This window comes from Rattus norvegicus, chromosome 2, assembly GCF_036323735.1.
Source record: "Rattus norvegicus strain BN/NHsdMcwi chromosome 2, GRCr8, whole genome shotgun sequence".
NCBI classification, from domain to species: domain Eukaryota; kingdom Metazoa; phylum Chordata; class Mammalia; order Rodentia; family Muridae; genus Rattus; species Rattus norvegicus.
In genome coordinates, this window is record NC_086020.1 from 117,489,469 (window position 1) to 117,515,903 (window position 26,435).

Sequence of the window (26,435 nt, forward strand, 5' to 3'; positions counted from 1 at the left end):
CATTTTTGTTCTGACTTCCCTTCATGAAATACAAGCCCATTCCTTCCCAAGTTGCTTCTGTCATGGCGTTTATCATAGCAACAGAAGCATAGTAGGGTAGTAGACCCCAATGATCTATAACTTACAAAGATCAACCATCCTGTCTCCTGAGTGTGAGCATTAAAGCTGCCTTACTTCCCAAATTTTAATGTGCCTCCTTCTAGTTTGGAGTGTTTCAGTTCAGAGTAAATAGCTATTTGACAGCAACCAGGTCTGAGCACCAAGGTGTGCTGATACACTCATCTTTTTCTGCTCCTCCCTCACTAATCACTGCCTCTTTCTTTTCTTCAAAATGCATTTTAGCTGACCTTGGTAGTACATGCCTTTAACTCCACCACCCATTAGGCAGAGGTAGTAGATCTCTGTGATTCAAGGACAAGGACAGCCTGATTTATATAACAAATTCTAGACCAACCAGAGCTATACAGCTAGAATCTCTCAAAATTATATTTAATTTTCCTCATTATTACCCTCCCGTGTGTGTGTGTGTGTGTGTGTGTGTGTGTGTGTGTATACATGCCATGGTCTCTTAGTTGTTTTTCTACTTATAAACTAAAGCATTTAATTGGCTTACTGTTCTAGAGGGCTAGAGTGCTTGATATTGGAGTGAGTGTACCTTCATTGACCCACGTCGTCCAAGGAAGTCATGGTCCCTAATCCTACTCAAACAGGCCTACCAACTGGGGACCAAGTATTTAAACCTTTGAACCCATATGGGATGTTTTCATTCAAATTACCACGCGTGGCTTGTGTGCACACAACACTGTGAGGTTGGTTCTCTACTTCCAGCTTAACGTGGGTTCTGAGGATCAAAGTGTGGTCACCAAAACTGAGCAGCAAGCGCTTTTACCCAGTGGACCATCTTTTCAACCCTTTGCCTCTTTCTTCTCTTGTCACTTTTCAGAGGATAAACTTTTCTTGAGCGATATTAAAGTATTCAAACTGTCCTTGGAAACTACTTACTTTTGGTGAGACTGTCCATGTGACACCAGAAACAGATGCAGGTCACATAATGAGTGTCACAGTTTGGTTGGAAATCCATTAGACTGCTGTGACTTCCCTTTACATGCTGAAGTTCTCTCTTGCATAGTCTTTTGTAACTTCAGCTTTCAGGAAGGCTCCTCCATGTGTGAATTTGAAAGCAATAACAGAGGGGCGATGAGAATAAAGAGGGCTGGGAACAGGATGTGTAGATTGCTTATTATAGGTAAGATTTTCTCTATGAACATTTTATGGATGATGCCTCTGCAGAGTGCAGCCAGCACTGTTATGGATGTTCTGTAACTTGCCCTCTAGACCAGGATAGCCTCAAACTTGTGATTCTCCCTTCTTAGTATCCTGAGTGTGAAATTATAGATCTGTCTTATCATATCCAGCAAGATAAGTAGTCTTAGATTAATTTCCTCAGGCTGTGACAAGTGGCCACAGACATAGTGGTTTAGAATAACAAAAGTTTACAGACATGGTGGTTTAGAACAAAGGAAGTCTATTCTCCCCAGTTCTGTAGGCTGATCTGAAACTATGCACAAGACCTGGGCCCCATGGTCAAGCTCCTCTTTCCTCTTCTGCACATGACTGCTCACTTTGTCTCATGAGGATACCTGAGGTTATTGTTGGGTAGGGTAGGCTAGTTTTTTTAATCTACAGATATTCAATTGAGGATTGCATTAAAGGCCATTTTCACAGGTCTTAGAGACTAGGACACAGGGGTCTCTGGGGAAATGTTTCCCTTCTCCAGGAGCTGAGCTTCAGATGACTTTGGGGGAACTGCTTTTGTCTGCATGAATCTCTAACTTAGGCTACTCAGGATTCATTGGTCTCTTCAGAAGCAATCTGGTTTTCACACTTTTGCTCATAATGAACCTGATCGAAAGACTCCACTTTTCTAACTTCTGCTTTCTCCACATTTTCAGAGACTCTAGTAGACGCACTATCCATTATTCATTACATAATAAAACCAATTTTAGGAGGTACTTTATTGTGAATGCTCTTCTCTTAGATAGATTTCAAGTCACCTGAGATGGAGACCGCATTAATACACCTTGTATCACAGGGACTAAGCCATGATTCTACACAGATTCTCAGAAATACATTAAAAAGTTCAATTCTAGAGGTATTACTAGGGTATGAAGCATTTGTAAAGCACTAGCAGTTGGCCTTATGCTAGTTGCTTTACAAATGCCACCTATCCTCAGCAGGTTTTCAAGGCATCGTTTTTTATTTATAATGGCCCCATTTCTTCTTTGATGAATGACTCTTTCCCCATCATAGGGCTGGCTCAATAAATTCTGGAGCTGAGCTAAGTAGACTGCTGTCTAGAAACCAGGATCTTGGGTTGACTGTTGGAAGAAGGAAGGCATTGCATCAACTGATGGGCGCACCTAGGAGGAAAGTTGTTCAAGTAGATGCTGTCCTGGTGAGTGTCTAGCTATGTGGCCTTCAGGGATAGAGTCACTCATTACTCATTACCCCTCCAAACCCTTCCTGCTGCTTATACAAAATTAGATCCTAGCATTTACTGTGATAGGGCCCCAGTTCATTGCATATGCTTGGGAACTAAAAATGTGTTTTCTAAGTTGATAGAAGGCAGGGGCTTCCACTTCGATTCCAATTAGGAAGTTGCCGATTACAGTGCTTGCTCAGAGGTGAAGTCAGACAATCACGTTAGCATCTGTGTTGTCTGAGATGGTATCCCAGAGCCACAGAAGTGTATGTAATATCCTAGACATACAGTGGAGAAGAGGGAGAGGAAACCATGCTCTTTTAAGAGAGAGTAGGCAATTTGATGTGAGGGCGAGACATCTTTATAAATTTCAAAGAATAGGATGAATTTATTGTCTATGTGACCATGAGAAATAGATTCATTTCCAGCCAGATGTGGTGACACACACCTGTAATCCTAGTACAGGAGGAGGCTTCTGTGAAGAAGTATGTGTGTGTGTGTGTGTGTGTGTGTGTGTGTGTGTGTGCATGCGAGAGACAGAGACAGAGAGAGACAGAGACAGACAGACTGAGACAGACAGAGAGAGACACACACACACACAGAGAGACAGCGAGAGAAAGAGAGAAAATGACTTATCTTTGTGTCTATGGCATATGTGAGGAAGGAACACCATGTGTCATTATAATTAAAACAGAAACATCTAGGTATGCAGGGACTGGTAGATGTACAATTTTGAAGTTCGTCCAAACAAGTGACATTTTTCTTCTCTAATGAATCCAAAATTTCCCTCCCGGAGCCAGCTACCATTTCCTCATTGTCCAACACTTCTCTCTTCTCTGCTGATATCCATTTTATATGACAACTCAGTGTATGTGGTGGTGGGGGAAATCCAGAAGTCATTCTGAAAATTGTAAGAATCAACACATTCTACAAAATGGGCTGTTTTTGTAGGGCTGGAGCTTGAAAATATTTAACATAGGAGTGCAAACTGTAAGTTTAGGTCCAGCAAATTTGGTTGATCATGATGTACTTACAGATGGCCTCAGCATGGACTGTATACTGGTGAAAACCTTGGATATCTGGTGCAATGTCTGGACCAGATGCTGGCTTGGGCTACATGATGACAAGGGCTAGAAGTCTCTTGGCATGGCAGGGGATCAGGGACTCAGGAGACAGAACTGCTGAGTTCAGCCCATCCAGTATGTTTCCAACAGGGCCTGGATTCTTTTCAAGGCAATTTACTAATTGCTCCTCATGGCTCAGAATGCTAATGACAGGAATTAATGGTGCGGCAGACTTTCTTATGCCTGTGGTGATGACAGAAGCCTAGGTGGACATCCTGGGTGGTAGTTATTCACAACCAGAAGCAAATCCAATGTGTTTATCACATCCAATGTAAGTAATGAATCTCAGAGGTGGCTAATCCACCCAGCTTTGACAGTGGTGATCACAGGATGCACAGAGTAAAGGCAGTGGGCATTCCAGGAAACTGTCACATTCTGCTCTCAACAACTCCATGACCAGCAAGCAGAGGCCTAAGGCAAACCACCACATGCAGTAGTTGGTGGTCATATCCATGTGGAACGGGAAAGTCACAGAGCTCCTTGGTGGAAGGTGGGGCCAGGTTCCTGGGAGAAAGGTTCGATATCATCATGTGTAGACACTGTGGACATTTCCCCACTGTGAATGCAACTTTTATTCTCCTGTTGTAATTGTGGTTTCTAGGGCTTACTGCATCTATATGCTGACCTAGGTCTTGTCCTGGAAGCTTCTAGCTTCTGTACAATTTAATCTAGGTCTAGAATGTTTCCAGCTTCTGAGACCTTCTGCTGAATAAACTTACACTTTACAGTTCCTTCTGAACTCTGTTGGCTGGTTTAATTCAGCTGTCCTGGCTCAAACTCTTCTAGTTAACTGATTCAAGTTAGCTTCTCTTGGCTTTTCTCTGGATTACTCTGCTTGGCCGCATACTAACTTTGGCAATATGTTCTAATCTTCTGGCTGATTCTCAGTCTATGGCTTGTCTGTCTAGCTTGTTCTCTTTCTGCATCCTGTGTCTGTACAGCTGTCCCAGTAAAACTGCCTCCGTCCTCTCTACCTCTGTGCGGTCCCTCTTATGGTGACTCTTTCCTGTCTGTTCTTGCGAGAGTTGGACATAGGCTATTTTGTCAAATCTTTCTCTGATTTATCACACGGTCTGCCTCTCAGTTAGACATCGCTTTCAAACACTGGTGCTTCCTTCTACACACTAACTTCACCTTCATTGTTTGAGATCGAAGGTGTGGCTGGAGTCCAGGAAATTGCCAGACAAACCGCATGTGCACCAAACTCAGTTAAGCAAGAACGGTTTACCTAATGAACACTTTACTACTGAGTATTCAGGACCACAGAGAAGGACTGCAGTCTGCTCTCAAGGTAGGATTTTTATAGGAAAAACCAGGTTCAAAAGTTTAAAGAGCAAGGAGGGGAAGCAGTTGGCTTAATAGGCAAAGAATTGTCAGCCCACCTTTAAGCTGATTGTTTGAGTAAGGTAAAGGGGAGATGGACTGGTGGTGAACGGGGGAATTTCAGAGCACTGAGATAACAGATCATGAGTATTATAATCATAACTTTTTGGCCTATAGTAGCATTCTTCAGTGTCAGTCACAAAAACCACAGAGAGCTCACATGTGGTTAGGTGAAGGAAGGGCTGCCCAGTGGTCAGTTCTGACTCAATCCATTTTAGACATAACAATTAATATTAATCTTTGATTTGATGGGTTCTATGTAAAGCTTTGTGGAATTTCTTAAGATCAGCAAATCTCATACAGAACAAAACAGGGTACATGGTCAGCATGTTCTTGAGCTGGGTCACTTCTCCGTGTCAATGACTGAAAGGCATGTTACAGCAACAATATGAAATAGCTGGCAGTCATGGAACAAAATGACTACAAATATTCTGGTGCACAGGATGTGTGTCAAACCATAACAGTGTATACTAAGGGTATATATACATTCTAGCCAGATCACATAGACCTGGAAAGTCTTTGGATGTGGTCAGAGCAGTCATGGTGATTGATTAAAATACCTCTATACCCCACTCTCCTCTGCAGTCACTCCACAAGGAGTTATGTTTCACATCTTTTAGAGAGCCCTGGAAACTGGCTTTGAGCAAAACTGGAGCATGTTCAGTACCTATCTTCTCTGCCTGGAACGGCTTCTTGGGGGCTAGCACATCTCTTGCTGGGCTGAGTAGGACAGTCATCTTACCTTGCAGATAGTATCTATGTTTCTAGAAGTATCATTGGAATCCATTGCCCAGGGTCTCCACACACTGGAACCCAGACCCATGAAAACATAATGACCATAGCAGGAAGGATCAGAAAGATGAACTGGCGGCCTCTTCCCCAACACACTACAACTATGAAGAAAACATCAGTATTGACATTTGCATCATTACCAAAGACCTAGAAGTAGACATGGTTGTCCTTACCAAGATAGCTCAGGCTGTTTTTGGTCTGTCTGGTCTGTCTTTGGCTTTAGACTGGAAAACTGTGGCAATGACAAACCAATAGTGAACACTGTGGTAATTTCAGTCTGGTAAGTGTTTCAAAGTCAATCTCCCTGAAGCAAGTGAAGGAAGCTTAGTTTTCAGCTACTGGTTTCTCACTAAGATAAACCTGAGGGTAAGCAAGAAAACCAACTGACTCCCTTACTGCAGGTCATGTCAGTTATCTGATTCTGAGTCTTCAGAGACCTTGACCAGGGTTTAGCAAACCTTTTCTGTAAAGAGTTGTGTGATAAATATATTTGCTCTTTAGGCCATGAGATATCTGATGTGTCTATTCAACTCAAAGCAGGAAAGCAGCCTTAGCTCTAACAGAGGCAGGCTGCAGCTTACCCATGCATACCAGGGGCGTGACATTTCTGGAGAGCATTTGGTGATTTTTGGTTACCTTTGTGTCCTTGTGGCCATAATCAGACAGAAACAACTTAAGCTGCCAAGGGAGGAAGAGTTCAGTTCATTATGGCGGTGAGGGCATGGTGGGGCAACTTGGTTGACATAATGTCGGCTAGGAAAAAGAGAAAAGGGAAGGCTGGTGCTCAGTTGCCTCCTCCCAGCAGGATATGTATATGCGGGGTTGGGGGTGACCTTCCCTGGGGAGTGATACTGCCCATATACAGATAAATCTTTCCCTTCAGCTAGTACTTTCCGAAAATGTCCTCCTGGGCACTCGCAGAAGAGAATCTCAATGATCTCATCTAGTGGCTCTCTGGCTTGTGCCTATAATCACAGCCCTTGGGAGGCAAAGTGGAAGAGGACTTCCGGGAATTCAAAAACAGCCTAGGCTATAGAGTGAGATCTGGTCTCAAAAAACCAAATCCAAAACCAAACCAAACAAAATCCAAACAGACATGCGGTCAAGAGAATAGTGAAGACTAAGCAGTATAGTCATCTAGGAAGAGAAGGCTAAGGTTTGAATCTTTGCTGCCCAGCACCAAGATTAAGGCATAGCCTTCTGAGAGCTTCCTGTGAATCTTTTGGAGTCAGTACATGTCACATGCAAAGATCTTTCTTTGTCCAACTTGCTGGGCTCTGAAACACAGCCTTGGAGGCTGGTGTTGATGACTGTGCTCAGAGTGGTTTTCCACTATCCTGGAGGTGTGGGCACTAGGAGGACTGTGCTGTCAGATTGCCTTGAAAGATGATCTGCCCATCAATGTAAGTATCCTGTGAGCCAGGCTCCTGAAGGACCGTGGAAAGCGTTACAGACCATGAGCAGGTACCAGGTCTCCTGGAGAGCTGAGTAAGGGCTTACCTCATTTTGAAGTTGAGAGCTACCCTCCAGTTAGTTCATTCTGACACAAGGCAGACATTTTCAATGAATTTAACAGTAGAAACCTGCTTACTTTATATGCACGGTGAAAGGGGCAAGTAAGATCCAGCAGAGGAAAAAATGGACATGATCAATAACAGGGTAAAAAAAATGAACACTTTCCTGGGAGTCATGAAAGATAGATGACACACACTAGAGTCACCCAGGAAGAGAAAGCATTGATTGCGGAATTGCCTCCATCTGATTGGCCTGTAGGCAACTCTGTGGGGCACAGCCCCATGTGGGCAGTGTGACCCCTGGGCAGGTACTCCTGAGCTGTATAAGTGGGCTGAGTAAGCCATGGCGTTGTGTGACTTTTCTTGGGGAGATGCAACATGCACATCACTCCAGATCACCAACCTGGTATAGACCTAAGTACAGAAACCATCCAAGCCCAACTTTGTGATCAGTGAGTTTTATCGGTGCTACTTACAGGGGTATGGGTGAGGGGCCACATACAGAAGCAGAAATGACTCAGAAAGTAAAAGAGTTGCATCATGAAAGCCCACACCAGCTTGGATGACAGTTCACAAAGCTGGGACATTGGAGCTCACAGCACATGTGGCTTGCAGGCAGCTAAACAGGCTGGAAGGTGTCCCTTCCAAGTAAGTCACATGTTCCTTTTTCCCTTCCATTTCCCCCTTTTATTGAAAATCGATTACTTTCTCATATACTATATCCTGTACCAGTTCCTCTCTACCTCTCCACCCTCCAGATCCATTCCCTTTCTGTTTCTCATTAGAAAAGAACGGGGTTCTAAGAGATAACAAACATACATGACAAAATGAAACACGATAAGATAAAGCCAAAACCATCACAGTGAGGCTGCACAAGCCATCCCAGCAGAGCGAGAAGAGCCCAAGAACAGGTACAAGAATCAGAAACTCACCTGCGCACACATTCAGGAGTCCCATAAAGATATTAAGTTAAAAGCTATGATGTATACACAGAGGACCTGGTACAGACCCAGGCATACCCTGTGCTTGCTGCTTCAATCTCTGTGAGCTCATATGAGCCTGGCTTAGTTGATTCAGACGGCCTTGTTCTCCTGGTGTCCTCCATTCCCTCTTCTGCTGGACTCTCTGAGCTCTGAGGGGGGGATTTGGTGGGGACAACTTATTTAGACGCTCTCTGTGTTATGCCTGATGGTGTGGGTCTCCATGTCTGTTCCCATCCACTGCAGGAGGAAGCCTCTCTGATGATGGCTGGATATGACACTGATCTCTGAGTAGAGCAGAATATCATCAGGTGACTCAGATATTATAAACCTCTTCCATGAAGCTGGACTGGTCTCTGCTTTTTCCCAGTCTGGTCTCAAAGTCTTCTTTGCAATTTGGCTTGTATGGGAATTGTGGGAATAGCTGTTAATTAAGGTTGAAGCCCACCATGACTGAATAGCCTCTGGGTAGCTTGATGCAAAATGGGAGACTCCCTTCATTAGCTGGCTTTCTCCTCTTGTCTGGGGAACTCTAAGCCCCCACTTACTCCTCTACCTGAGGAATGTCCCATAGCCTCAATTGGATTACAGAATCAATTTCCTTTCTCCAGATAAGAACCCTATTCAGCCAGCACCTGAGATTCCTAAAATGCTTCCTCATGCTAATGAGGCACTCCAGGTACCCTAAGCCCCCAGCTAATGACCTTTAGCCAGCCTGGATGTTCCTACCCTCAGTCTTCTAAAACTTTATAAGCCTGAATCCACCCTAAGTAAAGTTGACCTGCCTCCTGATAGCTGGTCCTGATGTGGTTATTTGCTGTAAGTACTCACAGGGCTTCGAGCCTGCAACCTACTCATTGTCTTTGCTTCCACTGCCCTTGTAGGCCTTATCGGCCTATCATCCATGAGAGCAGGGAGACCCGCACGAGTGACTTTTGGCATCATTTACTGTATTCTTGGAAGGGAGTGAGTCTGATCAATTTTAGGGACTTCCTGAAGTTATTTTGAGTTGTTTACCTTCTGCCTTAAGAAACTCTCCCTAAGGATTAAGTGTTTCCATCTCAGAGGAAACAGCTATGGAACACACGGAATAACATTCTATTTCCTGCCTTGGCTTCCATTGATGATGGACTGTCACTTTTTTGTTTTTTCTGACCTACTGGGTCTGTTTAGTGTTGCATGCTGGTGATCTTGCTGGCTTGATCTTATACGTGTCTTGTGCAGGTAGCTGCAGTTTCACTGTGTTCATGAGTGCAATAGTTATGTCATTCCCACAAGGTAGTCCTCCACAGCACTCTTCTGTGCCATCCAGCCCTTCCATTCTTTCTGTTTCCTCTTGCTTGCTGTTGTTGATGGGGCTGAGCACACAGTGGTCACTTACTCTGGTCAAGCTGACCACTTATGAGTCTGCATTAACTGCTGCTTCCTGCCAAAAGAAGCTTTTTTGGCCAAGGTTGAGGGCTGCACTACTGATATAAATATTTAGAAGGTAGTTTGACGGCATGCCCATTTATCAAAACAACATTAATAGGGGCCCTGCTGGGGCTATGACTTCTGGAGTGCATATGCACTTTTGACTATGTTTACAGTATCAGTCATGGATTCTCTCCCATGGAGCAGGCCTCAAACTTGATGACAAAGTGCTTGCTTTCCCCCAATAATATTCATGCCACACTTGTACCAGTGATCATGTCTATCAGGCTGGTATTGTGGCATTCAGTATTCGCTGATGGCTAAGACCGTTGATGTCTTTTCTACTTTAGTGGCCTGTATAGCACCTTCTGGTACTAATGCTAGTCAGCGGGGAGGACCCTTCCAGGTCACTTTCAGGCTGATTTTTCTATGTTCTGCAGTCAAGGATGTTGTATTGTTGCAGTAAAGTACAACGATTTAATTATGGTGGACAACCAACAGTAACCATATCCAGCTCTTTACCTGGGCACTGGGAATTTGAACTCAGGCCTTAACATCTGCATAGGAAAGGTCTTTCCCATCGAGTTATCTCCTCAGCCCCTGGATAATCTATGTATGTTTCATGGCTTTGTAGAATAGCCTCAAGAAGAAAACACCATAATTTTCTTTTATCGGTACACATTGTTTTGCAGATAATCAGCAATGCTTCTCAGGGAGGTTTCCCACAGGACTGAAGATCTTATGGTTCACTTCTCCCCAGGTCTCACAATAAGTGGCTCTTTGGGATCCCTCACATTACAGGCAAGCCTTTAAGGTCAAGAGCTATTCTGTTAATTGACATAATTATGGTATCTTTTTACTCTGTAAATTTCCTTGATTTTCCCTCTTGGCATTAGTCATTATAACTAATATTCATATCACACTTGATGTAACCTCTGTCAGTTCTTGAAATAACATTTGTGCAGCAATGTATTTTACCAAAAAAAATGAGCAAAGCTGACCACAGAAAGCATTTGTCACAGTGTCACTAAGGTGAGTCAATCACTTGTCAGGTACTTATGAATGCCTCAAATCAAACCATTCTGGGCAGTCAACACTGCACAAATACAGAATTTGCAGATTTAGACATGCAACCTAGGCTAATCCAAGCAACAGCGCAAGACACATCATAATGGAGTTTTTGATGCCAGGCCACAGGGCTTTTAATTTTTGTAGCTGTTGATTGTTGTCTGCTCAGGATCAAATGCAAGGCTCTGCATATGCTAATCAAGTGTTCTCCACCACTGAGATTTATTATTTTAAATTACATGAATATTCATGCATGCTCACACATTTGTGTGTTTGCACAATGCCTGTGGAGGTCAGAACTGCGGAAGCCCTCTGGAGCTAGAGTTGAAGGTGGTTGTGAACCTGGGGTGGGTGCTGGGAAATAAACTTGAGCCCCCTACAAGAACAGTGCACTTTCTTAACTGCTGAGCCTGTTGTGGTTTGTAACAATGGATCTCTGAGGGTTGTTGGAGCTGTCAGGAAGGAATTTGTGCAAAACAAGTACATTTTGAAAGGACTGAGATGATAGATATGAGAGGGGAGAGTTTTGAACCAAGGCTGGAACCCACTCATTTCTCCTTAGGGAATAGTCACTGGCTGTCTTCAAAAGTACGGTGATGAGGTGGAGTCTGAAGGGCAGAGGAGGGCCCTAGAGTGCTGGGCTTAGCTGGGCTTTGCCAGGACATCGTGAGAGAAGCTTGGCTGAAGCGGGATGGCCTGATGTGGCAAAAGTCAGTCTGCCATGTGGAGATGTTGGATCTGTTAGAAGTTAAGGGTTTATTCGTCATTGTTCCTTCAATCTGTGCACTGATTAACATCTATGTGCAGAAACTGGCCTAGAAATGGAGTCCTGTTATGAGTTCATATCTAGAAGTTGGAAAACTGTTTAAAGTTTGCAGTAATTGAGCTAGATTTTCCTCTAATGTCTGTCTTGCTTTACTTCCCTCCTTCCTTCCCTCCTTCCCTCCTTCCTTCCTCCCTCCCTCCCTCCCACCCCTCCTTTCTTCCTTCCTTCCTTCCTTCCTTCCTTCCTTCCTTCCTTCCTTCCTTCCTTCCTTCCTTTGGGTAAGCTTAGTGTGTTGCACAGGCTAGTCTTGAACTCCTGGACCCCTCCACACAGGTTCCCAAGTAAATGGGACACTTCATATGCCACTGTGTCCATCCCTGAAATGTCTTGATGAAGACATTTCTTAATTCATATGCCACTGTGTCCATCCCTGAAATGTCTTGATGAAGACATTTCTTAATTCAGTGAAGTTTCATTTACTCAGATTTTCATTTTGATAATGTTTTGTATGGTACAATACATGTAAACTTGGAGACACATTGAAAACAAACCCAGCTTCCAAACAGAACCATTTAAGTCTTATGTTCTTCTAGTCACACAATGAGCGTATGTTTACTTAACTGACTTTCAACGTTGTTGCATAAGCAGTGCATGTTAACCAAGATACTGTAAAAGTATTGAGGCAAAGTTCACAATGATCACTTTAAGATTTGCGTCTTTGGGTAGATGGATGGATATAGTCTGTCTCTCTCTGTTCAGTTGATGCCCATTTCCCTGTTGTGATTAGCGATGTCATTTGGCATGCCACTGGCATTCTGCTATGCAAATACACATATCCGTATCCATATTTGATATTTATGTATATGCAAATGTAAGTGTTTATATCTTTGCATTCTTTGTGCACACCTGTTTGTTTTATTTCACAAAAAATAAAAAAGGGTTTCTTTTACCCCTTGCTAGCGGGCACTGTAGGACCACATGGTTTCTACCGGATATTTTCATCTCAATCAGCAAAGCATCTCACATGCTAAGCTCCACCCCATCTCACACTGTGATGGCTACTCTCTGAGCCCTAAAGCAATCTCTCCATTCATCTAGTTCCCAAGCTGGGTTGCTGCCACGCCAGTTTCATGCAGAGACTGCCTATCTCACAGCTCTCTTACTGGGAACTCTGCTCACATTATCAGCATCTACACCCTGGTCCCAGCTGTGGCTACCTTCTTGTAACTCTCTGACACTGCTCTGCTTACATTCTCAACAACCCGTTAAAATCAAGACAAACTGCAGCCCAACAATCAGATTTATATGTTAAATTCTCAATCCATAACACATCCACACAATAAACTCACAACCAATTCATAAGGATACAAACTGCCCACCTAGATAAGATAAATTTGAATAGAGAAATCCATCCCAACCTTGGCAATTGAAGACCACCCAGATCTGGGTCATCCTCTGCCTCCATCTCGATTCCCCTTTCTTCTCCTTCTCTTCTGCCTTATAAAAACTTTGTTCCTGCCTTATTTTTTACCATCCAATCATGGCCTTGACCTAACTTTTGCCAGCCCTCATTTAGACATCAACCTATACCCATTAGCTCTCTGGAAGGCCATAGGTGGAACCTGAAGTCATTGTAGACCCCAGACTAGTTGCCTTTGCTGCAGTAAACCCGTTTGACTTTGGTGTGTTCTATAAATATCTCTTCCGGTAACTTGTTTTGTTTTGAGATGGATCCTCTTAGGAGCCCAGACTGGCCTGGAATTCATTGTGTAGCCAATGCTGGCCTTAAATTCATGGTATCTCTAAGTCCCCAACTGCCGGGATTTCGTGTGTGCAGCACGACTGGTTCATGGTCCATCACTTTAGTCTGTGTTGTTCTTTGAGAAGGGCTGGCACGCCCTGCAGTGAGCCAGCAGTGGCCTTCAACTTCTGTACTGGCTATGGAACCTGAGGTGTTTCTCTAACTGAATCTTAGTTCAATCTTGTTAGTGTGTGTGTGTGTGTGTGTGTGTGTGTGTGTGTGTGTGTATGGCGGGGGGTGGAGGGTTGCCACTTTGAGTATGTAGAAATCAGAAGACAACTTTATTGAATCAATTCTGTTTCTACCTTTATGTGGTTCTGACCATTGAACTTGGGTCATTAGTCTTAAGCAGCATGCACTTTACCTGTTGAGCAACCTCACTGTACCTAAGAAGAAGGTTGAAGTAGGGTATGGGGCTCAAGGCTATAATCTCAGCTACTAGGAACACTGAGGCAGGAGGGTGGCAAGTTCAAGGCCAGTCTGGAAAACACAACAAGACCCTCTCTCAATATATAGTTTTAAAAGGAGTTGGGGACATAGCTCAGTGGCAGAGTATTGAATTATTGTTTTCCCAGTAGTAGCAGGCTCTTGGGTTCAATCAGACAAGCAAAGGGAAACAAAACTATTAGAACCACATAGAAAAGTAAAGCATGGTAAGGAATCCTTGTGACCGCAGTCTTTCTGTTCCTCTCAGCAACCTTGACAATTATATAGCTTGCACATTGTCTAAGAGATATATGGGGGCTAAAAGACATTCACACAAGTATGTACAGGAACTTCTCAAGGACTGGAAGGAAAGCCTGTCAGGGCACTGTAGATGACCAGACTTGTGCCCGTTCCTGGCTTGCATGCACTGTTTCCATCTTGCCATGCGGCTGATGACAGTGCAGAGTGACCTCATTGTTTTTAGAGGTGCTCTACAGTAACTGCTTCCCACAGAGGGATCTTTTCTTTGTTCCCAGTCTCTTGTTATAAACCCTCCTCCAACAAGTGGCCTACCTGAATGGGATTTAAATGGGGGCATAAGTATCTCCCAGGATACCCCTTGGAAAACAATATATACATATAAAATTAACATCAGTGTTACTAGATTTCCTTTTACAACGCACAGGCCTGAAATCCCAGCAATGGGGAAGCAAAGGGGTGTGTGTGCCTGCATTTGTGTGTGTGTGTGTGTGTGTGTGTGTGTGTGTGTGTGTGTATGTGTGATGGGTTGGAGTGAGGCAGGGGAATCACCAGACATCAAGATCAGCTTGGGATACAAAGTGATACTCTGTTTTAAACAACAATGACCAAAAAAAAGTAAATAGTAAATATCCTTTCAGAGATTTGCAGGTTTAGTTCCCACCAACAATGTGTATGAGGGTGTTTCTCAAGCCCGGATTAATTTGATAAATCTTTTATCAGCTGCAAGATGAGAAACAAGTATCACAGATTTGATTTTCGTTTAATTTAAGATTGGATATTAAGCTTTGGAAATTTTAAATCGTTTCTTTTTGTAACCAGTTTGTGAACAGAGATCCTACTAGATAGAGAGGAAGCCAAGACATGTGTCTAATTCTTTGCTCTGAAGCAATATGAGGCAGAGAAATTTAGTAACAGCAACAAGACTTTAAGGAGAGTCTTATCTGGAGAGTATTACGGAATGCTTTGGATTTGCTGCTTCTGGGTATCATGGAGAGCTTGGTAGTATGATGCATATAGTTAGGGAACTCCAGCAGAATATGTAAGAATAGAATTCAATCTCATTGTAGGATTGGTCGGTGTCTTTTTTGTTTTTTTGTTTTTTTTTAAGACAGCATTTCATGTAGCTAAGCCAAAGCTAGTTTTGAGCTTCTGAACCTGTTTCCATCTCGTTGCATGGGTTATTTATTTATTTACTCTTTTTAAAAGGGGGATGATAGAAATAAGAGTATACGCCACGGAGCATGTTCTGTGTGCACATTATTAAGCCCCCCCCCCCCCATTATTTTATTTTGAAGATCCATTATTTTATTTTGAAGAATTAACAACCAAGGGCAAGACTTTGTACGTCTGCGCATGGATCCTCAAATCAGGCCACCGAATGTTCAACAGGGGACCTTGAGTCATATGAAGACATATGAAGCCGGAGAAAAATAGACATCCTTATCTTAAGGCGTGTGTGGGGGGAAGGAGGTAGAATTGACACAGCCCCTACCCTTGCAACATATAGGGAAACATACCTCTTCCCTCTGCAGGCCCCGATGGATTCTAGTGTCTCTTGTAGAGCTTTGCATGTTTGAAAAAGTGAGAAGCAAAGAACCCGAGAGCGAGGCTACACCCGAATCCCACCCACCCCTTTCCGATCTACGGGGAAGTAGAGCTGCGCACCGCTGTTTTGTGCGGGCTTCCTAGGACCTGATCCTGGGCAGTTGGGGATTACGTCCCCGAGGTAGGGCCCATAGCGGGTCGGGAGGCGTGCTTGGGGACCTCCGGGCCTCCCGGGTTCCCACTCCTGCGTCCCCGCCCGTGCGGCATCCCCCTCCCCGGCGCTGCGGCTGGCGCGCGCCCCGCCTGACGCTGCAGCTGGGCCAGCGACTCGCCATTGGATTAAAAATAGCAGCTCCCGCCCGCTGGCCGGTCGGGGCAGGGGCCGAGTCTCCCCAGCCTGAGCTGATCCTCAGCCCGCGCGGCCGCTACGTCCAGGTCCTGCTCTCCCACTGCGCCGCGTTCCTCCCCAGGCCCGCTGCGCTCAGCGGCCATGCAGCGCCGGGGCGCCCTGTTCAGCGTGCCGGGTGGCGGCGGGAAGATGGCTGCAGGGGACCTGGGTGAGCTGCTGGTGCCTCACATGCCCACGATCCGCGTGCCTAGGTCAGGGGACCGCGTCTACAAAAACGAGTGCGCCTTCTCCTACGACTCTCCGGTAAGGGAGATCCACGGCGCAGTCGCGCAGCCGGCCTGGGAAACGGGGTGGCGCTCAGGGCAGGGGATCCGATGAGCTGCGGGCCCGGGACTTTTTCTCCTCCGGCTGCTTCTCCTCCTGCTTTGGCTCCCAGGCATCAAGTGAGCGCCCCCGGGCTGCTGCGGTCGAAGACTGGGTCCTCTGGGCCCTTCACTCCGTTAGCGTGCGGCTAGGTTACCAGGGCCCCTGGCTTCAGCATTCTGCCCACAGCCCCCAGCATCAAGAAAGGCAAGCAAGAGTTAGACCAGGGTTCTGAGCTGCTTTCGCGGGTGACAGAGGGGTGGGGACGTGGTAGGTGAGAGTCCCCTAGCCCGCGACACGCACAGTCTCTCTCTCTCTCTCTCTCTCTCTCTCTCTCTCTCTCTCTCTCTCTCTCTCTCTCTCTCTCTCTCTCTCTCTCTCTCTCTCTCTCTCTCTCTCTCTCTCTCATGCCTTTTCTTGCCCAGAGTTTCCCACTGCCGGACAATGCTGATGGCCTCTCTCTCCATTTCCATATTTCCATCCCTTTCCTTTCTGGCCATTGTCAGGTCCGGTGGTCCCAACTGGGCAGCAGAAATAAGGGGCCGCTGTCTTATGATGGCTTCCTAAAGCCTTACTCAAATCTTTCCCTTCTAAGTGAGTCACTGGGTTGACGTGAGCTATGTGAATTATTAAAAGTTCACTCCCGATTCGTGACCTCGCAGGAGGAGGGGAAGTTACGAGGCGTCCTGGCCTTCCACTAGGAAGGCTGGTAGAGGTTTCCAATCTAGTGGGTCTTTGAGGTTGTGAAAACGTGCGTGCGAGGCAGAAGCAGGTTGAAATGCCCCCGTCAGTAGTCAAAATGGGCTTCAAAGTGACTCAGCTGTCTGGCCGCTATCTGCCTTTTTGAGGATCAAGCTATTTTTATCCTTCCACTTTGGATCTCATATGTCACCCAGCAGATCTTGGGGCATCGCGAGGTTCATGGGTTGGAGGGAGAGACAGAGGTTGTCCAATACATTTTGCTCTTAAGCGTATAGAGAGCTATTGGGGGGGGGGGGTGGTGGCTAAATGAGAGGCAAAATCTTAGAAGTTTTCTTTTTTTTTTTTTAATTTTTCTTTTTTTCTTTTTTGACCAAAAAAGGGGGGTTGGTTGATTTGGGATGGTTGTGAGGCTTATTTTGTTTGGTATACATTGGGGTTCTGTCATTACCATCTTCTCTAGGATTGTTTAGTTTTTCTCTTATCCTATTCCAGACGATCCGGGGATCAAACCTAACTAATTTGTTTAATTATTTATTTTTCATATCTTAAAAAAAAAGACCCAGGTAGAGTGGAACAAAAGATTGCATTTAATAGTTGGCACATTTTGAACACGTGACTCACAGTGACCGTTAGCATGGCCATGGCGTCCCATTATCTACAACAGTCTAGGAAAGACCATTTTCAGGTTGTGTGGGCCCTGTGTGGGACAGGTTACATGAAAACAACAAACAAACAAACAAACAAACAACCCAAAAAAACCCAAGAGGGGGGTATGGCTAGCGTCTGACTTAAGCTGTGGCTTAACTCCTCAGGGCACATAACATGGCTCTCTCTATGGTGGACTGGTTGCTCTTCTAGCTTTGCTGGTAGACTGGTCCTGGAGAGAAGGTGTGAGAACAAGTTGATTGTTGAAACCGATTTCCACAGATAGGAGCTGGTTTTCTGTGTGACAGACAGCACTCTAGAAGCTTCTTGTCCGTGTAAGAGATGATTTCATGCATGTTGCCATGTTCCGTGGGGGAGACTGGTTCTGTTTACAGGCTGTGAGTCATCCTGTTTCGTTATCTGTATTTCAGGGAAGATGACGAGGGTTTATAACAGATAATTTAAAGCAAGATGCCTGATAATGAGAGGTTTGTTTTGGGGGGAGCTTAAACAGTTCGTTGAGGATCTGTGTTTTTTGAGTGCTTCACTTAGTGCTGTTAAGCATAGCAAAAACTTTCCTTCATAAGTGCTGTGGGGCCAAGGTGAAAAACAGTTAACATTGGGGTAGGGGTGATGGTGGGCATCCTCCTTTCAGATTGTTTTGAAAAGGCTCATAACTAAAGCTGATAGAAGATAAAATAGGTGGATATTCTAAACAAGAGGAGTTATATGGGCCAATGCGCTAAGCACAAATATTTCCTTCTTGTTTGCCTATAATGTATTGCAAAACGAAAAGACTAATTTGACTGAGTGTGGTAGTTTTCTAGATGCTAAGATAAAAATCCCTACAGGAACAGCTATTGAGAGGGAAGGTTTAAGTTGGCTCACTGTGTTAGAGGGGAGGGCATGGTGGAGTAGCTAGTGTGTGGCCGCTCAAGGAAGCAGAAGGCTCAGGCTGACATCAGAAACAGATATAACCCCGAGTGACCCATTTCTGCTAGGCAGACTACACCAAAGGTTCTGCCACCCCACATCTTAATAGTACTACCATTTGGGGCACAGGGTGGGGCGGGGCAACGGGGATGGACTCAAATCATAGCAGCAAATAAGGTGTAACTTCAGGACCAAGAAGGGAGTAGAAAGAGTCCTGAAAAAGTACTTGAAAAAAATTATAATGAATATATATTCGATATATATAAAATCAATTATACATATCTTGCTCATGGTCAGGTGACCCCATGCACTCCCACAGTGGTGAGAGCTGGGGTTTAACTCATGGCTTTGTACATGCTAACCTCATAGCCTAACATTGAACCTGATCTTGATATAGGCCCTTATACATGTTAGAGAAGTATCTGCCAGCAAGCTATATCCTCATCTATCTTTTTATATCTCCTATATCTTTTTATAATTTGAAATAGGCTCCCCCTATTCAAAAAAACTTAGTTGAAATTATTCTGAGCCCTGGGCTGACCTTGAACTTGGGATTTTTTACCTCCTAACTACTGTATCACAGGTCTATGCCATCAGTCCAGACTTAGAAATCTATTTTATTTTTAGATGAAAAGATTTAATTGATTAACGTGTGTGTGTATGTGTGTGTGTGTGTGTGTGTGTGTGTGTGTGTGTGAGAGAGAGAGAGAGAGAGAGAGAGAGAGCGAAAGAGCAAGAGAATGGGGGGGGGCTACACCCACATGAGCCTCAGCTTGCTTGTTGAGCTAAGAGGCCAACTTGCAAACAGAAAAGGAGTCTTTCCTCTTGCTGTCAATTGAGTTTTAGGGGTTGGATTTAGGTCCTCCATTTAATTGGCTCTTGAAAAGCTACTTTTAGGTAACATGACTTTATGTGTGTTGTGGGTCTAATATGAAATATCCTTTCCATGTTCACATGTTATTATTCCCCAGCTTATGGTCTCTCTAATTTTAGGAGACTCTGAAGACTTCGAGACATTAGATCTGAGAAAGGAAGTGAATTAATTATTGGGGTGGGTCTTTGCTGGGTGTCTTGTTCTTGGCTCCTCCCCAGTTCTCTCATCTACTGTCTGCCATGAGGCAGGAAGCACTTCTACCACATACTCCCACGACTGAGGGGGTCTCCGATCGAGTCTATGGGGCCAGCTGACCATGAGTAAGAAATAATAATCCCTCCCCTCCAGTTCTGCCCTTGGCAGCTTGAATCCAGTAACGGAAAGCAGCTACTTCAAAGCAAGGTTGGAGGAAGACAGTCCAAGCCTTTGTATCATGGAGGCTTCAGGCCCTAGGCACAGTCACAAGAGCTTTGCTGGCCAGGGTGAGACCCTTCTCAGTACTTCCCATTTCCTTCCCTCCCTCAAGTGTCTGGTACAGAACAGCTGGTAAAGACAAGTTTGTTCCCCTACCCTTTTGGTTTTGCCCAGGTCTTGTCTCCGGCCTCAGCGTGTTCAGTCAATTCTCCTTGTCTTGGTTCATCTCATGAAGTCTTTCATGCTCTTCCCCGTGGAGCTGGATGTCAGATACTGTGTTGAAAGTTTTGTGAGGTGAAGGGGTGGGTATTGTGTTGGGTCTCCCATCTACTCAGTGCCTTCACACACCCAACATGGCTCTCTCTGAGGTCGAGTGGTTCCTTCCTGCTGTGTACTTTGTACTTTTCTGTTTGTCGTCCAGTGAGGGCAGTCTATGGCTTCTCACTACGCCACAGTCTTTCCCTTGTCTAATATTGCCTTCCCCTGGCGTTCTTTAATGAAGGCTCTTTCTCATCTGCTTCTGATCCCATCCTGTCCTGGAGGCCTACTCTGCACATCCGTGGATCATATGGGCACCGGCACTTAGGTATCCTCTCTTCCACACTGGCCTTCTTCTGTTTATTTTGTCCCTTTAATTCTTATTTTTGAAGCACTTACCAGGTGCAAAGTCTTGGATGAAGCAGGGCACACTGTTCTCCTCTGCAGAGTGAGGTGCTTGCCTATCCCTTATTGTCTTAGCCATTTTATTTTTGTTATGACAAACTCCACAACGAAAGCCCCCATTGTGGTTTCTGACTGAGGGCACAGTCCTTTGAGATGGCGGGACTAGTCATGGTGGCAGAAATCATAGGAAGATCATCACCTCACAGGCGGGAAACAGGGAGGCGAACGCTGGTGATTACTTGCTTTCCTCATTCTTTCAGTCTAGAACTCCGTGCCCGGGATAGTGTCTCCCCACCGCATTGAACCCAACCGAGAACCCCCCTCACAGCCATGGAGAGGTTGGTCTCCTAGGTGATTCTGGGTCCTGCCAAGTTGACAGGGAATGTTAACGGTCAACCTGGCCTTATCTTGGATCACTGCAAAGAGCAGGCTTCAGAACAGGCAGCTAATGTTGGCAAGCCTCTCAGGGAAGGGAAAGATCAGCCACAAGAAGGAAGGCAAGCCCTGGCTTCAGCAGCCTGCAGCTGGTAAGGATTCTCAGGGAGGGGAAGCTGTGGAATGCACCTCCAGTCCCCCACAGGAGGTGCAGAAAAGGGGGAGGGTATTTATCTTCTGGCTTCCCCCTCCCCCTGCTGGGCTGAGTGTTGATCCAGGACACACCCTTACTTACCAGCTCAGCATTTGTTCTGGAATCCTCTTTAGCCTCCCAGGCTTCCAGGAGCAACAGCAGCTGAGGGGAGCCATTCAGCAGCTCAGGGCTCCCTTCCAGTAGCAGGACTTTTGTAAAGGAGGAGCTTCTCTTCCATTTCCCAAGGTTCTTAGATGGCAACATCGCTGTTGGTTCTCTGTCTCCCCTGGAGTCTCTGTAAAATTCTAGCGGAGAAGGGCCTGCTAGTCAGGACTGACTTGCAAACCATGAAAGGTTGAGAGCACATCTACTTGTGGGGCAGCTTCGTCTTAGGGTTTGGTAAATCTCCTGAGCTTGTCCATCAAGTGTCACCATATACCTGCTGCACAGGCAGCTGTGGCCTGGAACTCCTAGAAATGGGAGTTATGGGAGCTTTTGCTTTTCCCGGATCTTCTGGAACAGAAATGGCATGGGAGATCAGTTACTTGTGTTTTAAAGCAGTATCCTAGGGCCTGGGGAGACGGCAGAGTCAGTGCAATAACACTACGCAAGTGTGAGAACCCGAGCTTGGATCCCCAGACCTCTTGTGGGAGGCTGGGCATGGTGACATGTGTCTGTCCTTCCAGTGCTGGGGACACAGAAAGGTTCCAGGGCTTGCTGGTCAGCCAGTCCAGCTAAATTGTCCAACTCTAGGTTCAGGGAGAGATCTTGTCTCAAAACGTAAGGTAAGGAATGATTATGGAAGACAGCTAACCTTTGACCTCTCTGTGCATATACAATGTACACGTATTGTTCCCGCCACATGAACCCCACACATATGCACATGGATACATACCCACATACATGAACACCGTTGAACACACATACAAGGATACATACTGGCAGATACCAACACAAACTCACACACAAACACATGCAGGCACATACTTTTTAATAAATGTCTTTCATTGGCCAATATTAGTTCTACATAACAATGGGCTTCATTATGACATTTTCATGGCATATATGATGGATTTTGACCATACTCATCCCATTATTGCTTTCTATTCCCCCTTCAGCCTGCTGATCTCCTCTTCTCCCCAGTTAGTCCCCTTCTGCTTTCATATTCTACCGTGGTACTTCTGCCTCTACAATTTTGACTATTCTAGTTACCTTATATAACTCATGTAACAGTGGGGTGTGTGTGTGTGTGTGTGTGTGTGTGTGTGTGTGTGTGTATGTGTGTGTGTTTATGTGTATATGTGTGTTTTTTTTTTTTTTTTTGGTTCTTTTTTTTGGAGCTGGGGACCGAACCCAGGGCCTTGCGCTTCCTAGGTAAGCGCTCTACCACTGAGCTAAATCCCCAGACCATGTGTATATGTGTGTATGTGTGTAATGTGTGTATATGTGTAATGTGTGTGTGTATATGTGTAATGTGTGTGTATGTGTGTATATGTGTAATGTGTGTGTATATGTGTAATGTGTGTGTATGTGTGTAATGTGTGTTTGCGTATGTGTGCGTATGTGTGTGTGTAATGTGTGTGTATATGTGTATATGTGTGTACGTATGTATGTATGTGTGTATATGTGTATATGTGTATGCGTATGTATGTTTGTGTGTGTAGTGTGTGTATGTGTGTGCATGTGTGTAGTGTGTGTGTGTGTGTGTGTGTGTGTGTGTGTGGTTTTTTTCACTTAGGTCTCTATCCATGCTGCAGCATTTATCAGGATTTTTTTCTTTAAAGGCTGTATAGTATTCCATTGTGTAAACAGATACTTTCTTAATTTGTTCATCTGTTGATGAGTATTGTATTGCTTCTCCCTTAGGCTTTTGTGAATTATGCCATGACAAAGAGCCATCTGTCTTTTCTAACACTCCATCCAGTCAGTCATTAGATCTGGAGTCACCTCCTCTCTTTCTTACAGGCCAAGGGTCAAGCCCTCACCAGCTTTTGGTGAGCCCTTCCAGAGGCTTCCCTGAAGTACTTGTTGCACATTGCCCTCTGTAACCATTCTAGATGCCTGTTTGATACCATTTTCTGCCCAGAACTCCGCAGGGTTGCTGATCACATGACTCTGCCTCTTCTCCTCAGTTTACCTGTCCGACACACCTCTTGTGTTAGCTCCCAGTTGCTTTTCAGGGCAAGGAATTCCGTTTCTCACCCCTGCCTGAGTTTTGGCTCTTTCAGCCAGAATACCTTCTCTGTCACCTCTCCCCTCAGCGACCCAGCCATGCTTCAAAGCTGGCTCTGGTGTTGACAGTGAGGACCCCTCCCCACAAACTAGGCTCTTCCTTTCTTTTTTCTCCCCTGTATTTAATGACACTTTTTTTGGTAGGGTCGCTGACCTAGTTAGGATGCAGATTGTCCGAACCATGAAATATATAAGGCCAGAATAGAGAATCAAAGGGAAAAGAACAGAAAACTAAAAGCTACACCATTTGTAAGTCTGTGTTAGTAAGCCTGAATCTTTTTCTCTGATTGCTTATTTTCAGACTCTGAACATATGCTTTGGAGTGAAAAACACTTCTAAATCACCAACATGGTACTTTAATTTTGCTATATTACTGTTCAATTCCTGAGTTTGACCCTTAAGATGCCAGGGAATAGTGTCTTGGGTGTTTTGTTTACTGTGATTCTAGATGCCCCTGGGGCTTTGTAGAATTGACCCCATGGCATTCTCTGATGAGAGGACCAGAGGCCAGGTCTCTGTGGATGCTACCAGGACTGCACTGTGTTCAGTACTGTGTGATTGGTCCCCATATCTGTATGCACAGTGACTGAATAAGAGCTGGAACTGTAATAGTGACATGAATGTGATGGATCTGTGCCTGCCCAGTACTGAGAAAATGCCTGGGATGCAGGATAGTGTGTGTTTCCAGTGATAGGAGTGAATAGAGTACTTTCCCAGTATGAACACAGGTCTATTTCAAGAAATACACAAAGCCGGTGCAAGTGGAAGCTTGCAATTCTAGCATTAGAGAGATGTAGGCAAGAGGACCAGGGGTTCAAAGTCATCCTCTGATGCATAGCGAGTTCAAGGCCAGGCTGGACCACATGAAACCCTTACCACTCCCCCATTTTGTTTGAGTCACTTCTCATTTAGACACCACATTCAGCCTGCACTGGGGTAGGTGACACAGTAGGGGAGGTGTGTCCATGGAGGAGACAGAGGTCCAAGGGCAGGAGGAAAGTGACAGATCTCCATTCTACTTTAATGCGTCCATTACGAACCCACCCAGCATCAGGGACTTTTAGGGGATTTCTTCAAGGCTAATTCAGAATCTGAGGTATGACAGTGGTACAGTGTAAACTCTATGCAGTTAGAGCTCCCCTCCCAAGACCACTTATAGGATATTTAATGTGGTGCTTAAAACGTGTGCTCCAAGATTTTAGGCCTGAGAACAAGTAGTGCGTCTGACTTGGGCTCCTGGAGGATCCACACGTGTAGCTTGTTGGAGAAGGGTATGAAGATGTAGCAGTCTTTCATGTAAACTCTCTTCTGGAAGAGCCAGTCAGCGGGGAGACTGGGTAGCAGTCTTACTCTGTGGACTGCAGAGGATGATGATCTTGATGAGATTTGACCTGGTAGAGAGCAGACTGTAGTGACAAGTACCTATGACCTTAGCATGGGGCAGGTGAAGCCAGGAGAACCAAGAGTTCAAGGTCAGCTTTGGCTAGATAGGCAAGTTCAAGAATAGCCTGGGCTACATGAGAGCCTGTCTTAAAACAAGACTACTTTAGAGGGGCTGACCACCTAGTGAGGGGATGGAGGGACTGGAGATGGGGTGGCTGCTCTTCTGGAAGGTAGACTAGGCATAGAGTAGGGTAGTTGGAGATCTGGAGTTAAGGGTCCAAGTAGAAGGTTGCTTTTGTACTGGAGGACACCCCTTCATCAGGACAATGGCCATGGATATGGAGCATGAGGAAGCAGGCAATGGCCCAGTAGAGTCCACAGTGCATGGGTGGAGGAGGACCCCTGGCCAGTGTTCTGGGAATGGAGTGTGTCAAGGGTGGCCGTGAAGGAGGTAAGACATGACATACAAGTGTGTTGTGAGTTTGTACAGCCCAGAAGTCAGGAAGTAGGGACCGCAGAGGTAAGGCTTGGGGTCTAGGGATGTGGCAGTGCGTAGTTTGCATACCCTAGACTTAAGAGGGGCTGGGACCCACCTCTGTGCTCTTTGAATCTTGTCACCCATTTTTTGGAGGAAGCAGTGCCCACTGTATCCTTGTCACCTTTTCTCTGACTGGCTCGAGCTGAAGGACCCTCGGGCAGGAGCCTGGGGTAGTATTTCCTCCAGAAGTTAGACAGTGAACAGACAATCCCCAGCTCTTCTGGACAGAATGCACGTGACTTAAAGACACCTTGGAGCAGATTCGCCGGGTACGTGATTAGCTAGGAAGCAGAGATGGTTTACAAGACACTTGTAATTGACTGCAATCATGCAGACTCTCTCCTAGTAATGCCAAACGTCCTCCCCACGCTGGCTAATGCTTTGGGTGTGACTGTGGAGGAGGCATGACCTGGACAAAGATGTCTGTTCCCAGCCGTTCTTAGAAACAGAGTTGTTGGTCTGCTGAGGGGATCAGAACAGTGATTGGCCAGGAGGAAGGAGAACAGAAGAGCAAGGATGTGGGGGTGGAGGGGAGCTCATGCACATGGCCACTTGGGGTTCACTGTAAGGGATAGCAGGTCTCCAGCCTGAGGCTTCAGTGAATGTGCATTCTCTGGACATAGCCGATAAGGGCACAAAGACTGAGGGGACTGCCAACCCTTCAGGTAGGTCAGCGGCATCGGCATCTTCCACACAGCTCAGTCCATGGCGTCTTGGAAGCTGGCTGAACAGGGTGTGCTCAGCCAGAAGTGGCCACTCCGCAGGGAATCAGTCACCCTTTGACATTTGAGAAGGGCACACCTTTCTTCTCTCTACAGGAGAGCCTGGCACAGGCCCCCTCAGTGGAGTCCCATGGCTGTCCCTGTCCTGCCCCTCTGCTTTGAGTGCAACAGCCTGGAAGGAAAAGCTGCTCTTTTTTGCAAGCCCTGGCAGTGGCTGCTGTGCTTGCCGACAGCCGCCCACCCAGCTCCTGCCAGCAAAACGACATCTGCTTCTTAGACACACTAGGCAGCCTTGCGGGGCAGGCTAGCCTGGGTTCAGTTTAGCCTCTACTTGTAGTGGCCATGTGATCTCAGCAGGGGCTTCACTTCAGTCCATATTTGGGGGATTTGGGTCCCCAGCTTAGGGACTGTGTTATTGTGCTGCCTGTCACACACGGCTTCTTGTTGTTCTGCATAAACCCGTCTTAGTCAGTGTTCTGTTGCTCTGAAAAGAC

The 26,435-nt window shown here is 45.6% G+C and overlaps 1 protein-coding gene across 2 annotated transcripts in view; it reads left to right on the forward strand.

Annotated features, from left to right (window-relative positions):
* Positions 1-13,342: 13,342 nt before the first annotated feature.
* The window catches only part of Usp13 (ubiquitin specific peptidase 13), a 114,239-nt gene continuing 101,146 nt past the window's right edge, over positions 13,343-26,435 (forward strand). The window contains exon 1 of one of the 2 annotated variants that reach the window (XM_008760924.4): positions 13,343-16,207. In XM_008760924.4, coding sequence (XP_008759146.1) covers positions 16,046-16,207 — 162 coding nt within the window. In that variant the 5' untranslated portion in view covers positions 13,343-16,045. The remainder of the gene's footprint in view (positions 16,208-26,435) is intronic. The other variant, NM_001107665.2, reaches the window with a different exon arrangement.